The 13,650-nt window shown below is 61.0% G+C and overlaps 1 protein-coding gene across 1 annotated transcript in view; it reads left to right on the plus strand.

Moving 5' to 3' along the window:
• Positions 1-13,650, plus strand: part of CLUH (clustered mitochondria homolog) — a 41,257-nt gene that overhangs the window by 12,474 nt on the left and 15,133 nt on the right. The window contains exons 2-12 of the mRNA XM_054166591.1: positions 1,060-1,256; positions 2,548-2,719; positions 2,845-2,988; positions 3,186-3,313; positions 3,947-4,101; positions 6,002-6,127; positions 7,631-7,778; positions 8,502-8,594; positions 10,007-10,701; positions 12,192-12,409; positions 12,840-12,944. Coding sequence (XP_054022566.1) covers positions 1,060-1,256; positions 2,548-2,719; positions 2,845-2,988; positions 3,186-3,313; positions 3,947-4,101; positions 6,002-6,127; positions 7,631-7,778; positions 8,502-8,594; positions 10,007-10,701; positions 12,192-12,409; positions 12,840-12,944 — 2,181 coding nt within the window. The remainder of the gene's footprint in view (positions 1-1,059; positions 1,257-2,547; positions 2,720-2,844; positions 2,989-3,185; positions 3,314-3,946; positions 4,102-6,001; positions 6,128-7,630; positions 7,779-8,501; positions 8,595-10,006; positions 10,702-12,191; positions 12,410-12,839; positions 12,945-13,650) is intronic.

Here is a 13,650-nt window from a genome sequence, read left to right on the forward strand (position 1 = left end):
GGAGCCACCATGAGTGGCTCTGGAGGTCGGTGCCAGGGTGTGCGTGGCTGGGACAGATGGGACAGGACAGCTGTGCCAACAGGACGCCTGGTGGGGCACAGCCCCTGCTCCCTGCCAGCCTTCACTGCCCAGGGTGGGCAGGTCAGAGCAGCCTGGGCAGGTCAGAGCAGTGCCCAGCTGCCACGCTGGGGCCCAGGGGCTCTCTCCCCTCTCGCAGAGGCTGCCCCCAGTGGCTCTCTCCAGCTTGCCCTGGCAGCACCTTGGCCCAGCAGTGCAGTGTCTCCCCTGCAGCATGCTCCCCAGCCCGGTTTGGTGGCTGCAGGCTGCTCTGGGAGACCTGCAGCTTCCTCAATCTTCTCTCTGACACCATCCACCTTAAGTGGAAACGAAACCAAGCCCCTGTGTGAGCAGCAAGGGAGGTGCAGAGAGCTCCCCATGACACATCTGAAGTGTCAGCACCTTCTCCTGAACAGAACTGCCTGGGCAGAGCCTCACCCTGGCACCCTGGCATCTGCAGGAGGTGTGCTGGAAGTGCAGAGGGTGCCCAGATGCAGGCAGGGCCGTGGGAGCTGTTTGTGTGCTGCTGGAGTAACCTGGCTGCTGCCGTGTGATGTGAGCTCAGCAGCACAGCCCTGGCTCTGCCTCCCTTCCCTGGCTGGGCAGCAGCACCCAGGAGGGGCTGGAGCTGTGGAATGTGTAGGTGCAGAGGTGCCAGCTGCCTCTGGCCACCCAGCACCACACCCCCTCCCTCTGACTGAGGTGCTTATTAGTGCTGGGCTGAGCGTGGTGCACCCTGCCCCGTCCTCCCTGCTTCCCTGCCCTCCCTGCCTGGGCTTGGGGGAAGGTGCCAGCCCCCCAGCCTCAGCTGTGCTGCCAGGGGCAGCTCTTGGCACTCCTGGCTCTGACAAGCACCCAGTGCAGAGTGAAACAGCTTTACAGGCCTGCCTGCTCAGGCTGGCCAGGGGAGGGTGAGGCTGTCCACAGGCAGCATCTCTCTGCCCACACCAAGGGGGCAGCGGTTGGCTCAGGCCTCCCCTGACCCTCTCTCTCCCCGCCCAGAGCACCCCTCTGGCCTGGCACTGATGAATGGCAGCGGCCCACACGAGAGCCTCAAGGGTGAGAAGGATGCCAGGCAGAATGGGCACGAGGAGGCTGAGGCAGGAGAGGAGGGGAACGACCAGGAGGTGATCGTCATCCAGGACACAGGATTCACCGTCAAGATCTGCGCGCCGGGCATCGAGCCCTTCTCCCTGCAGGTACCCCTGGGGTGGGCAGCGCTGCCAGGCCGCACTCAGCGCTCCCCCTCCAGCCAGGGGGGCAAGCAGCTGTGCCCAGGGAGCCCCTGTGCTCTGGGCAGTACCTTCAGGCTGCCCCCAGCTCCCTGAGCCGGCCATCCCCCCATGGGATGAAGTGGGGAAGGAGGCAGCGCAGCATGGAGGGTGCGGGAGAGATGCTGCCTGGCCAAGGGGCTGCTAGAGAGGAGGAGGTGTGAGCAGCAGGCTGGGGCAGGGGCCTGCAGAGGCTCTGCAGGGATAGGGAGGGTGTTCTGCTCCAGGTCCCAGGAGTGGGGCAAGGGGAGCAGCAATGGGCTGACGTGTAGCTGCTTGCCCATCACAGGGGCTCAGGTGTGGAGCTGAGCACAGGGCAAGTGACATTCCCATGCCTGGGCTGCTCTCCTGGGTCTCGGGAAGGGGAAGTCCCTCGCTGGCCCTGACAGCTGCTTCAGGCTAGTCTGGGTTTGGAGCCACCACAGGTGCCAGCACAGCTCAGGGAGCAGCCTGAAGCTGCAGGGAACAATGCTGCCTCTGCTTCCCCTCTGCATGTGTCATGTGGACAGTGCTGTGCTGGCAGCTGAGGACGGGCTCTGGCACGCCTGGCTGATACTCCGATGGAGCTTGATACTGCCCTGCAAGCCATGGGCACCAAGTGCCTCTCATTGCAGGGAGAGGCATCTGGAGCTAAACCCAGTGGGAAGCCTTATCTCCCCAAGCCTGGCAGAGAGTGCCAAGTGCCAGCCCCCGTGGAAGGAGCTGTACCACAGCCCAGCTTTGCTCTCCTCTAATCCCCTTGGCTGTTGGTGTTAATAAGCTAATAATAGCAGCCTGTGGCGGCCAGGGCTGCTTATGTAAACCACCCTGAGTCCTCCCAGCCCAGCAGTGCCCCTGCTGCTGGAGCACAGGGGGAGGAGAGCAGCCCCTCTGGGACAGCCCTTGCCTCGCTGGAGCCTTGTGCTTGCTGGTGGCACGGCCTGGAAGGGTGGCACGGGCACGGGCACACCGCGCTGGGGCCTCTGGGCATCGCTCAGAGCCTCGCCGCAGGTGTGCAGTGCCACTCGCTGTTCCTTCACTGCCCTCTCTGCCACCTCTGTCCCAGGGCAAGTTCTTGGCACAGTGCCAGGCTGTGACCCTGCCCCCCCAGCCAGGCATCTCCTGGGAGGGAGAGCTGCAGTCTGCCTTCCCAAGCCTGGAGAGGCGTTCTGGGCCTGCGGCGGAGGGGCAGAGTCTGGCAGGGATTGGGAGTGACTGCCTGGGCTCTTCCCTTCTCAAGGTCTCTCCTCAAGAGATGGTGCAGGAGATCCACCAAGTGCTGATGGACCGTGAGGACACCTGCCACAGGACCTGCTTCTCCCTGCAGCTGGATGGCAACGTCCTGGACAACTTTGCCGAGCTGAAGACCATTGAAGGGCTGCAGGAGGGCTCGCTGCTCAAAGTGGTGGAAGGCAAGTTCCTGCAGACGGGGGGGGCAGGCATGGTTCTGACCCCTCGCTTCCTTTGTGAGCCCTGGGAGCCAGAGGAGCAGGCAGCTGTGAGCCTCCAGCCTCTCCCCTTGCTTCTGGCCCCCCAGAGCCCTACACGGTGCGGGAGGCCAGGATCCACGTGCGCCACATCCGGGACCTGCTGAAGAGCCTCGACCCCTCCGACGCCTTCAATGGTGTGGACTGTAACTCACTGTCCTTCCTGAGTGTTTTCACTGAAGGAGACCTTGGAGGTATGGGGCTGAAAGGCTTCTCTGCTGTGGTCAGCATTTCCCTTCCCTTCCCTGGCCGCTCGCTGGGTTCAGCCTCATCGCAGCGCTCGGCCGTCCCACGTGGCTCGGGGGCGCTGGGAGCACTGCTCCTTGCCTGGGGGCTGGAGGAGGCAATGCTGTGTCTTGCAGCACTGACTTTCTGTCTCTGCCCATTGCAGACAGTGGCAAAAGGAAGAAGAAAGGTACTGAAATGGAACAAATTGACTGCACCCCTCCTGAACATATCCTGCCAGGTAGCAAAGAGAGACCCCTGTGTGCCCTTCAGCCCCAGAACAGAGACTGGAAGGTAGAGTTCTCCTGTGACATTCAAACACATTCCTTGCAGCAAACTGGTGCTCAGGGCCTGCAGGCTGCACTGGACTTTGGGATTTGCTCTGCTTTTGATGCTTAATGAGTGCTGGGACAGCACTGATTAGCCAAAGGAATAAAGTCCAGGAGCTTGTGCAGAGCGCCGGACACCCACTCTGGACACTTGCAGGGTGTCAGATGGCCACTTGTGGTGGGAGGGCTGGCAGGGAGGGCAGAGCTCTGCTCCTCTGCAGGGTGCTGGAGACAGGATCTGCACACCAGCACCAATTACCCTGGGCTTTCCCATACCCTCCCACTTAGACTCCAGTTCAGAAGCTGCCATTTGAAAACCAGTACAGCAAGAAATCCATGCCCTGTGCAGCCCAGAGGCCCAGGGTGCCTGTTTCCACCCCTGTCTTGTGGGGTGGAAGGCAGCAGAGCCAGGGGGGTTAGAGAGCTGCAGCAGCTGGAGGAAAGCTCTGCCCCGAGCCCAGGCTCCGCTGTAAGCTGCGGGCCCGGAACCAAGCTGAGGGCAGGAGGTCAAAGGAGCACTGAACGCCCTGGAGCTCCAGGGAGTTTGTTTCACTCCTGCTGACCAAGCTGCTGCTGCTGCTGCTGTGTTCTCCTGTAGCCTTTGCAGTGCCTGAAGGTATTGACCATGAGTGGCTGGAACCCTCCTCCCGGTAACCGGAAGATGCACGGGGACCTGATGTACCTCTACGTCATCACGGTGGAGGACCGGCACGTCAGCATCACCGCCTCCACCAGAGGCTTCTACTTGAACCAGTGAGTAGCTGAGCCCTGCCCAGCCCTGCCCAGCCCTGCCCAGCCCTGCCCAGCCCTGCCCAGCCTGCCCTGCAGCAGGCAGCTCGTGACAGCCAGCCGGGGAAGAGCCCACAAGCAAACAAACCGAACCACGGAATGCTCAGAGGTTGGAAGGGACCTCCAGAGATCACCCAGTCCACCCCCCGCTGCCAGAGCAGGAGCACCCAGGGTGCTCTGCACAGGAATGCTCCCAGCTGGGGTTGGAAAATCTCCCAGACTCCACAACCTCTCTGGGCAGCCTGCTCCAGGGCTCTGGCACCCTCACTGCAAAGAAGTTTCTCCTCATGTTGAGCTGAAACCTTCTCTGTTCAAGTTTGCATCCATTGCTCCTTGGCTTATTGCTGTGCACCACTGAAAAGAGACTGGCCCCCTCCCCTTGCCCCCCAGCCCTCAGCTATTGATAGACATTGATCAGATCCCTCTCAGCCTTCTCTTCCCCAGACTCAACAGCCCCAGGGCTCTCAGTCTCTCTTCACAGGGGAGATGCTCAAGTCCCCTAAGCATCCTCCTGGCTCTCTCTGTTGGACTCCCCCCAGCAGGTCTCTGTCTCTCTTGAAGTGGGGAGCCCAGCACTGGGCACAGCACTGGAGGTGTGGTCTCAGCAGGGCAGAGCAGAGGGGGAGAAGAACCTCCCCAGCCCTGCTCCTTGCTCTGTTGGGGGAAAGCAGCTTGGTGTCACTGGCTGCTCCCCTGGGTCTGTGGGAGCTGCTCTGCTGGACTGGGCTGTTGAGTTGTGCTTGGTACCACTTCTCCACGGTGGATAAATGCCTGGTGCTTGAGGGGAAGTTTAAACATCCCATAATGTCATCAGCTAATTAGAGCATTTTGAGCTGGGAGGGAGTTCCTTCCTGACCATTGCAGCGATCTCATCTTGCCCTGAAGCAGAAGCAGAGCCTGTCAGAACCTCCTGAGCTGGGCTGGGAGAGGCTGTTGATGTGGCTCTGGGTGCCTGTGGCTGTGCTGAGGGAGGGGCAGGGTCCATCCAGCCCAGCAGCCTCCTACCAGAGACCTGTTGAGTCGAGGGTGGACAGGAGGGGACTCCAGAGCTGCAGACCCTGCTGTACCTGAGCAGCCATCAGCTCAGAACCTCCTCTGAGTGGCCTTGATCCTGCAATGCAGATAATTGCCTGGGCAACCATCGCTGCCTGTTTGAAGTGCAAGGCTCTAATTCACAGCAGGAGAGTGAAGCTGCCTGAGGAGGAGGAGAGCCTGAAGCCTAGGTGGTAGCTGAAGCACATTTCCACCTTCAGTCTCAGGATGCAGTGGAGGTGCTCTGTGTTAAACTGGCTCGTGGAAGGAGTCATTTGCAGGCCACTGTCTGCCCTCAGAGCTGCACAAATCAGTGATAAAAGTCAGGACTCTAAGGGTGCAGGTCCCAGGAGCCCAAGGGGCACAGTGAGCATGGAACAAGTGGCCTCCTGAGCCTTGCAGAGTGCCGCCTGGGGAGGGGATGTGCTGGAGTGCTCCTGGCAGGCCTGGTGCTCAGAGAAGGTCTCTTGAGGGGGCCCCCACTGGCTGGTGTAGTTGGGGCCACTCCTGTTGGGTTCTCAGGCAGGCAGAGGCCCTTCTGGTGTGTGTGGGAAGCCCTTTGAGGTCTGTCCTTCCCAGCTGTGAAGATCCAAGCCTTCCTTGGACCTGGTGAAGGAGGTCTGGGTCAGATTTGCCATGCAACCCTCAGGGCCCAGGCAGAGGCTTCCTGGCTGTATCTCCTGTGGAGAGACTGGAGAGGGCTCCTGCAGCCCAGCTGGTCTCCATGGAGTGAGCAAGGCCATGCTGGGCCTGCCATGCATCCTGTCCCTAGGCTGTGGGAAGCCTCAGGTATGACAGCAGCTCCTGACTTTGTTCCCTTTCTCTCTTGCAGGTCTACTGCATACAACTTCAACCCCAAACCTGCCACCCCCAGTTTTCTCAGTCATTCCTTGGTGGAACTACTTAACCAGATCAGCCCTACCTTCAAAAAAAACTTCTCTGCCCTGCAGAAGAAACGGTAGCAGCACCCCCTCCCCCTGCCCTCTCCTGGGGCCCTGCCTGCTGAGGCTCAGCCCTGGGAGCTGGCTCGCAGAGCCTGTGTCTGAGCTCACTCAGGGGTGGGGTGGTTGGGATGTGAGAGGCTGTGCAACAAGGACCACACAGCACCTGACTGAACGGCTTGGCAGCACCCTGCTGCGAGTGCCCTTCCCTGCCAGAGCTGATGGGACTTGTCAGCACAGCAGCTGCTGGGAGCCCAGAGCCCTGATCCTTCCCCACTGCATGGTCTCTCTTGGCTGTAGCTGGAGGTGCCTCTTGCTTCCAGCACACAGATTGAGGGATTTCAGTCCTTGGCCTAAAGCCAGGCTGGGGGAGTGACAGCTTCCCATTGCCCTGGGAGTGTCAGCTCTGGAGCTCAGCTGGGGTCCAGCTCTCTCCCTGCCCAGACTCCAGCCCCCCAGGGCAGTTTGTGCAGGGGCAGGGAAGGCCCAGAGCTGCTGTGCTGTGTTCCCAGTGGGGAAGCAGCTCCTGGGATGGGGGGCTCCCTGCTTAGTCTCTGCATTGCCTGTGTGCCTCCTGGGAGACTTGGTGACTTCCTAGCTGGGCAGGCAGCTAAGAGTTCATGTGAAGCACGGCCAGGGGGCTGGTGACCTGCTCAGCAGGTGCCTGTCCCCTGAAGCCAAAGCAGAGGCTGGAACACAGAATACCAGGGAAAGTAACATGAGGGCTGTGGAGAGAGAGGAACCATTTGAAACATGCCTGTGCAGGCTCCCTTGCTCTCCTTTCCTCTGGCTGCTCTAATAACAGGGAAGACAATCAGGCATTGTTCTGTGCTGCCCTTGCTGCAGGGACCACTTCTGCTGCAGGACAGTGGGTGCTGTGCAGAGGCTGTCATCCTTCAGAGGCTCCTTAATGAGCTGCCTGGGCTCAGCAGGGTGCACACCCACAGCACATTGTGTGGCTTTCAGGAGCTCTGCTTCTGCTCTCATTAAGAAGATGAAAGTGACACTAGACAAGGGCTGGAAATTAGCAGTGGCCTCCAGCCACCACTGTGACTATCTGGCCATTTAGAAATGATTACCCTGATTGCTTCTTGGGCCAGCAGTAAACACAGATGAGGCTGCAGCACCTGCTGAGAGCAGGCAGATCCAGGAGGGGAAGCTTCCTTCTTCACTTCAGCAGGGGCTGTGGGCTGGTTTGTCACCTGCGTGGGGTGGTGTGAGCTGAGGCCAGGCTGGGAGGGGGCACCCTCTGCCTCTTGGGTGCTGGGGGTCTCTGGTGATACAGCTGAGGCTAAAAGTGGGCAAAGGAGCTGGGAAAGCCCAGGTGGTCCTGCAGGCTGCTGCTGGTGCCAGCTGCTCGCCGTGGGGTCCAGCACAGGTTCAACCCAAGTGCCGAGTGCTGCCCCTGAGGCCTGGGCTTGTGTGTCGTGAGCTGATCTTGCAGCAGAGGCAAAAACTCTCTTAGAACAGAAAGAAATCTTCCTCTGGAAAACATCTGCCTGTGTTCCTTCCCACCCCAGGGTTCAGAGGCACCCCTTTGAGAGGATAGCTACCCCCTTCCAGGTGTACAGCTGGACGGCCCCGCAGGCAGAGCACGCCATGGACTGCGTACGGGCAGAGGATGCTTACACCTCTAGGCTGGGCTATGAGGAGCACATACCTGGACAGGTACTGGTCCTGCTTTGCCCCAGCACTGGCAAGAGTGCTGCTGCCAGCTGCACTGGGAACCCCCCAGCTTCTAGCAAGTAGGCCTCTGGTATTTGTTGGAAGGGGTTTGCTCATGGAGGGAATGCTCACAGGAGGCCTCTCCCTGCTGGGGCTGTGCTGGCAGGGGCTGTGCTGCTCAGGCTGCAGCTCCCCAGGCACATCAAGCCCTGAGGGGAGCAGCTTCTGCTTGGGTGCTTAGAAATCCCAGGTCCTGGCTCTGAGTGCTGCTGCACAGAAGGCAGAGGGCTCCTCCATGCCACTCAGGCCTGCAGCAGCTCTTCTGTCTCTGAGCAGACTGTGCCAAGGTGCTGCTTCACAGCATCAAACCTGAGAGGCTGTGAGTGGTGCAGAGCTGTAACAGCTGCCCATGGGTGGCTGGCTGCCTGCAGTGTGACCACATCAGACCTGCACCATGCTCCTCCAGAGCCAGGAGGCTGCTCTCAGTTACACTGCCCTGCATGAGCTGGGCTAATGCAAGCTCTGTGCCAGGCTGCTGCTGAATGAAGTCTGCTCACGAGGAGCGTTCGTTCCTGCTGTCAGTTCACTTCTGAACTCCACAGCAGCCTCAACTCTTGCCCCTTCCCCTCCCTTCTCTCACTAAATGCCTTGTAAGGCAGAGCCCCTCCCTTGCCCAGCCCCTCCCTGCACCCTGCACTGCATCCCACAAGGCTTTGACTCTTTCAGACCAGAGACTGGAACGAGGAGCTGCAGACCACCCGGGAGCTGCCGCGCAAGAACCTGCCCGAGAGGCTGCTGAGGGAGAGAGCCATTTTCAAGGTGACTCTCACAGCCCCTTCCCTGCTGCCCCTGGCACAGCACAGCTGGCACAGCACAGCTGGGCACTTCACCTGGGCCACCCTTTAGAAACTGCCAGAGGAGGATGCCTGCTGGCAGACTCAGGGCTCCTGGTCCCTCTCACACATCTGCCCTCTGCTCCCATCCCCACGGGGAGGAATTGCTCTCCTTGACCCCAGGGCAGCCCCCTGCTCATCCCCTGTGCTGCCTGAGCCAGTCCTGCTTCTAGTGGGTGGAGGAACAGGACAGGGGCCACCTAAGCCCTCTTCTGCTGAGAGCCACTGAGCCTGAGCTGTGCTGGTCCTGCATGAGCTCCTGGAGCTTGTGTCCGTGCCAGCAGCCAGGCTCACGGAAGGCCAAGGCAGCTGCTGTGCCTGCTGGAAGGCTCTCTCTCTGCTCAGGATCTGTGGGGAAGCTTTCCAAGGTCCAGTCTAAAACTGCCACACCCAGCTTCCTCTCCACCTCACCATGAGGAGGAGCTTCTGCACTGAGAGGGCCACAGAGCACTGGAGCAGGCTGCCCGGAGAGGCTGTGGAGTCTCCTTCTCCGGAGCCTTTCCAGCCCCATCTGGATGTGTTCTGTGTGCCCTGTGCTGGGTTCTATGCTCCTGCTCTGGCAGGGGGGTTGGACTTGGTGATGTCTCCCCCTCCACTCAGCTCTGCTGAGAACCCACCTGGAGTACTGCATCCAGATCTGGAGCCTCTATTACAGGAAGGCTCTGGAGGTGCTGGAAGGTCCCCAGAGAAGGGCCACGAGGAGGAGCAGAGGGCTGGAGCTGCTCTGCTGTGGAGGCAGGCTGAGGGAGTTGGGGTTGTGCGGTGTGGAGAGGAGAAGGCTCCCAGGAGACCTCATTGTGGCCTTCCAGGATCTGAAGGGGGCTACAGGAAAGCTGGGGAGGGACTTTGGAGGGTGTCAGGGAGGGATAGGACTGGGGGGGATGGAGCAAAACTAGAAGTGGGGAGATTGAGATTGGCTGTGAGGAAGAAGTTGTTGCCTATGAGGGTGGTGAGAGCCTGGCACAGGCTGCCCAGGGAGGTGGTGGAAGCCTCATCCCTGGAGGTGTTTGCAACCAGGCTGGAGGTGGCTGTGAGCAACCTGCTGTGGTGTGAGGTGTCCCTGGCCATGGCAGGGGGTTGGGACTGGCTGAGCCTTGAGGTCCCTTCCAGCCCTGACACTTCCATGACTGATTCCACAATCTCCAGGGGTCCCTTCCACCCACGGCACTCCCGTAGCTGATCCCCTGCTGTCCAGGGGTCCCCTCCAGCCCCGGCACTCCTGTGGCCGCTCCCCTGCTCTCCGGGGGTCCCCTCCAGCCCCGGCACTCCCGTGGCCGCTCCCCTGCTCCGCCCCGCTCCCTTCCCGGCGCTGAGCCCGGTGCCGCCGGCTGCCCGCAGGTGCACAGCGACTTCACGGCGGCGGCCACGCGGGGGGCGATGGCGGTGATCGACGGCAACGTGATGGCCATCAACCCCAGCGAGGAGACCAAGATGCAGATGTTCATCTGGAACAACATCTTCTTCAGCCTGGGCTTCGACGTGCGCGACCACTACAAGGACTTCGGGGGGGACGTGGCCGCCTACGTGGCCCCCACCAACGACCTCAACGGCGTGCGGACCTACAACGCCGTGGACGTGGAGGGGCTCTACACGCTGGGGACGGTGGTGGTGGACTACAGAGGCTACAGGGTGACGGCTCAGTCCATCATCCCCGGCATCCTGGAGCGGGAGCAGGAGCAGAGCGTCATCTACGGCTCCATAGACTTCGGCAAGACGGTGGTCTCGCACCCCAAGTACCTGGAGCTGCTGGAGAAGACCAGCAGGCCGCTGAAGATCCAGAAGCACAGGGTGCTCAACGACAAGGGCGAGGAGGTGGAGCTGTGCTCCTCGGTGGAGTGCAAGGGCATCATCGGCAACGACGGCCGGCACTACATCCTCGACCTGCTGCGCACCTTCCCCCCCGACCTCAACTTCCTGCCCGTGGAGGGGGAGGAGATGCCCGCCGAGTGCAGGAAGATGGGCTTCCCCAAGCAGCACAGGCACAAGCTCTGCTGCCTGCGGCAGGAGCTGGTGGATGCCTTCGTAGAGCACAGGTGAGCCCAGGTCCCTCCGCCCTCGGGCCACGGGCCCAGGCGGCGCCGCGCCGCAGGGGGCCGCCCAGCTGAGCCCCCAGGAGCGGGCAGCTCAGCTCCCTTCTGCAGGGGCAATCACAGAGCCTTACTGAGAGGTGAAGGTGGGGTTCTGAGGGGCTTACAGGGGTTCTTGAGGGGCTTGCAGGGGTTCTTGAGGGGCTTTCCAGAGCTCCAGGAGCAGGCAGCTCAGCTCCCTTCTGCAGGGGCAATCACAGAGCCGTACTGAGAGGTGAAGGTGGGGTTCTGAGGGGCTTACAGGGGTTCTTGAGGGGCTTTCCAGAGCTCCAGGAGCAGGCAGCTCAGCTCCCTTCTGCAGGGCTGTGCAGGGGCAGTCACAGAGCCGTACTGAGAGGTGAAGGTGGGGTTCTGAGGGGCTTGCAGGGGTTCTTGAGGGGCTTACCGGGGTTCTTGAGGGGCTTTCCAGTCTCCAGAGCTCCAGAAGCAGGCAGCTCAGCTCCCTTCTGCAGGGCTGCACAGGGGCAATGATAGAGCCTTACTGAGAGGTGAAGATGGGGTTCTTGAGGGGCTTGCAGGGGTTCTTGAGGGGCTTTCCCGTCTCCAGAGCTGCTTTGGTTCTTCCCTGCCCCAACACGTGCAAGTTGTACCCCTGCAGACACTCTGTGCACCTGCTGGCTAGGGAATGGGCAGGATTTAGCTTCTTGAGGCTCTCCAGCTGTCTTGAATGCTGCCTTTCTTCCTGAAGGCTGAGAGGAGTTAGCTGTGGGAACTGCTGTAGGCACTTTGTGGCGGGCTGGGGTGGCGCTTGGCTGGCTCAGCACAGGCAGGGGAGCAGGAGCTCTGCAGGCAGGACAAGCCCGAGCCCCGTGGTGTGGTGATGGTAATGCTCTTGCTTCCGAGGTGCAGGGCTGCAGGTGCTCTGCTCTCACAGATGGTCAGAGGCTGTGCTTTGCTTGCTGGGGAGAGGAGCCCTGCAGTTGCTGAGGGAGGAGCCCTGGCCGCCGAGCAGCCAGTTCCCTGCCTGCAGGCAGCCTTTGCTGGGCCCCGGGACAGCTTCCAGACCAGCAGCCTGCAGGACCGGGGCTGTGGGGTGCTGCTGCTGCTCCTTGGCTAGCACAACCTGGCCCTCTCTCTGCTGAGGTCTGCTGGCAGGATTGCTGCTGGTCTGAGCTGTCTGGTCCTGTGCAGCTGGCAGCAGAAGCTTCCCGAGCTGGCTGCTGCCTGTGGAAAGCAATTTGTAACCTCTGCAAGGAGATTAGCTCCCCATTGTGATGGGTAATGGAAACCCACTGGGTTTTTGCTGCTCCTGATAAGCTAATGTGCACTTCTTTGACCTGGGAAAGCTCCTGGGAAGAGGGTGCCCAGTGCTGCCTTGCCACAGGGAAGCTGTGTGGTCTGTAATGCCAGCTGTCATGCCAGGCTTGCCCCGGCAGGGCAGCGGTGACCCCCTTGGACACTCCTGCGTCCTGAATTCCTCCTCTCCTTCACTGTAGGTATCTCTTATTCATGAAGCTGGCTGCACTGCAGCTGATGCAGCAGAAAGCCAGCAAGCAGGAGAGCTCTGGAGCTCTGGAGAATGGCTCCTCTGCAGAGAATGGCTCTGCAGACAGCGAGAGGCCTGAGCCCGAGGAGGGCAAGCTGGAGGAGAACGTGACTGGGCTGGAGCAGGTGAAGGAGCTCGCTGAGACCATTGCCTCTGATGATGGAGCAGGTATTTCACCCTCAGCAGCAGCCCAGGCCTCCTGCCCCAGCTGGGGTCTGTCACTGGTGGGAGCTGAGCCAGCCAGGGGTGGGTGGTGGTTGCTAAGCAGGCCAGGCACTGCATGGAGCCATTCACACAGCCATGAATCAGTCAGCCTGGGGGCTGGCTGGGTGGGTGTCTCTGAAGGCAGCAGCCCATCAGCTCTGCCCTGAGAGCAGGAGCCTGGCAGCAGGCTGGGCTGTGGGGGGCACTGGCCAGGGCTGGGCTGCCAGAGGCTTGGTGTGGCGGAAGGGAGCAGGCGCTGGCAGGGCTGGGCAGCTCTGGGGAGCACTGTCCCCAGCATCTGAGCTTATCATTGTCTGAAGTCCATCTTCATTTGTATTCTGTTTCCCTTCCTGAAGTCCTCACTCATTTGTATTCTGTCCCCTCCCTGCTCCAGTGGATCCCAAGAGCAGGGAAGTGATTCGGAACGCGTGCAAGGCCGTGGGCTCCATCAGCGACACCTCCTTCGACATCCGCTTCAACCCAGACATCTTCTCTCCAGGTACGTGTCCAGAGAGCTGGCTGTGCCCTCCTGCGGGCTCTGCAGCCAGGAAAAGCCCCCTGCTGCCCTGGAGCCAGGAGCACTGCTGGCTGGGCACGGTGCAGGCCTCTCCACGAGGCACAAGGAGAGGGAAGGGTAACGGACCGCAGCGCTCCAGCTGGCTCCCGGCGCTGCGCCCGGGGGAGGCCTGCACCTTGCTGCCAAGAGGCTTCTCGCCGCTCCCCAGCATCCCAGCTGCTAGACCACATGAAAAGGAGGAGAGGGAGGGGGGGAGGAAATTCATCTGATCCTAAGGTAATAGTTTACACACAGAAAACAGCAGCTGGAGATGGAACAACTGCTGGGTGAAGGGCAGGGACTGACTGAGTGACGTGGTGGTGTGCAGGTCACGGTGCCCTTCCTGAGGCGTGCCTCAGCTGCATGCTGCTGCTTTCCATGCTGGAGTCGGTGGGTTTGTCATTTGGCAACACAGAAGCAGCTCCCAGGCTGTGTGTGTGGGGGGGAATACCAAGGCTGTGTGCATGCAGCTCGCAGGAGAAGGGCTGAGCAGCTGGGTTCAGCTTGCCATGAAGGCCTCAGGAGGAGCTTGCCAAGGCTGCTTCAGCACCAGCTCTGCAGCTAGAACTCAAACCCTGGTTTTCATTTTGGTGTGCAAAGGGCTCTTGGGTGTCTGGCAGCTGAGCTCTGCTGGGCCACCCACTGGAAC

Source organism: Dryobates pubescens, chromosome 13 (assembly GCF_014839835.1).
Source record: "Dryobates pubescens isolate bDryPub1 chromosome 13, bDryPub1.pri, whole genome shotgun sequence".
Taxonomy (NCBI): domain Eukaryota; kingdom Metazoa; phylum Chordata; class Aves; order Piciformes; family Picidae; genus Dryobates; species Dryobates pubescens.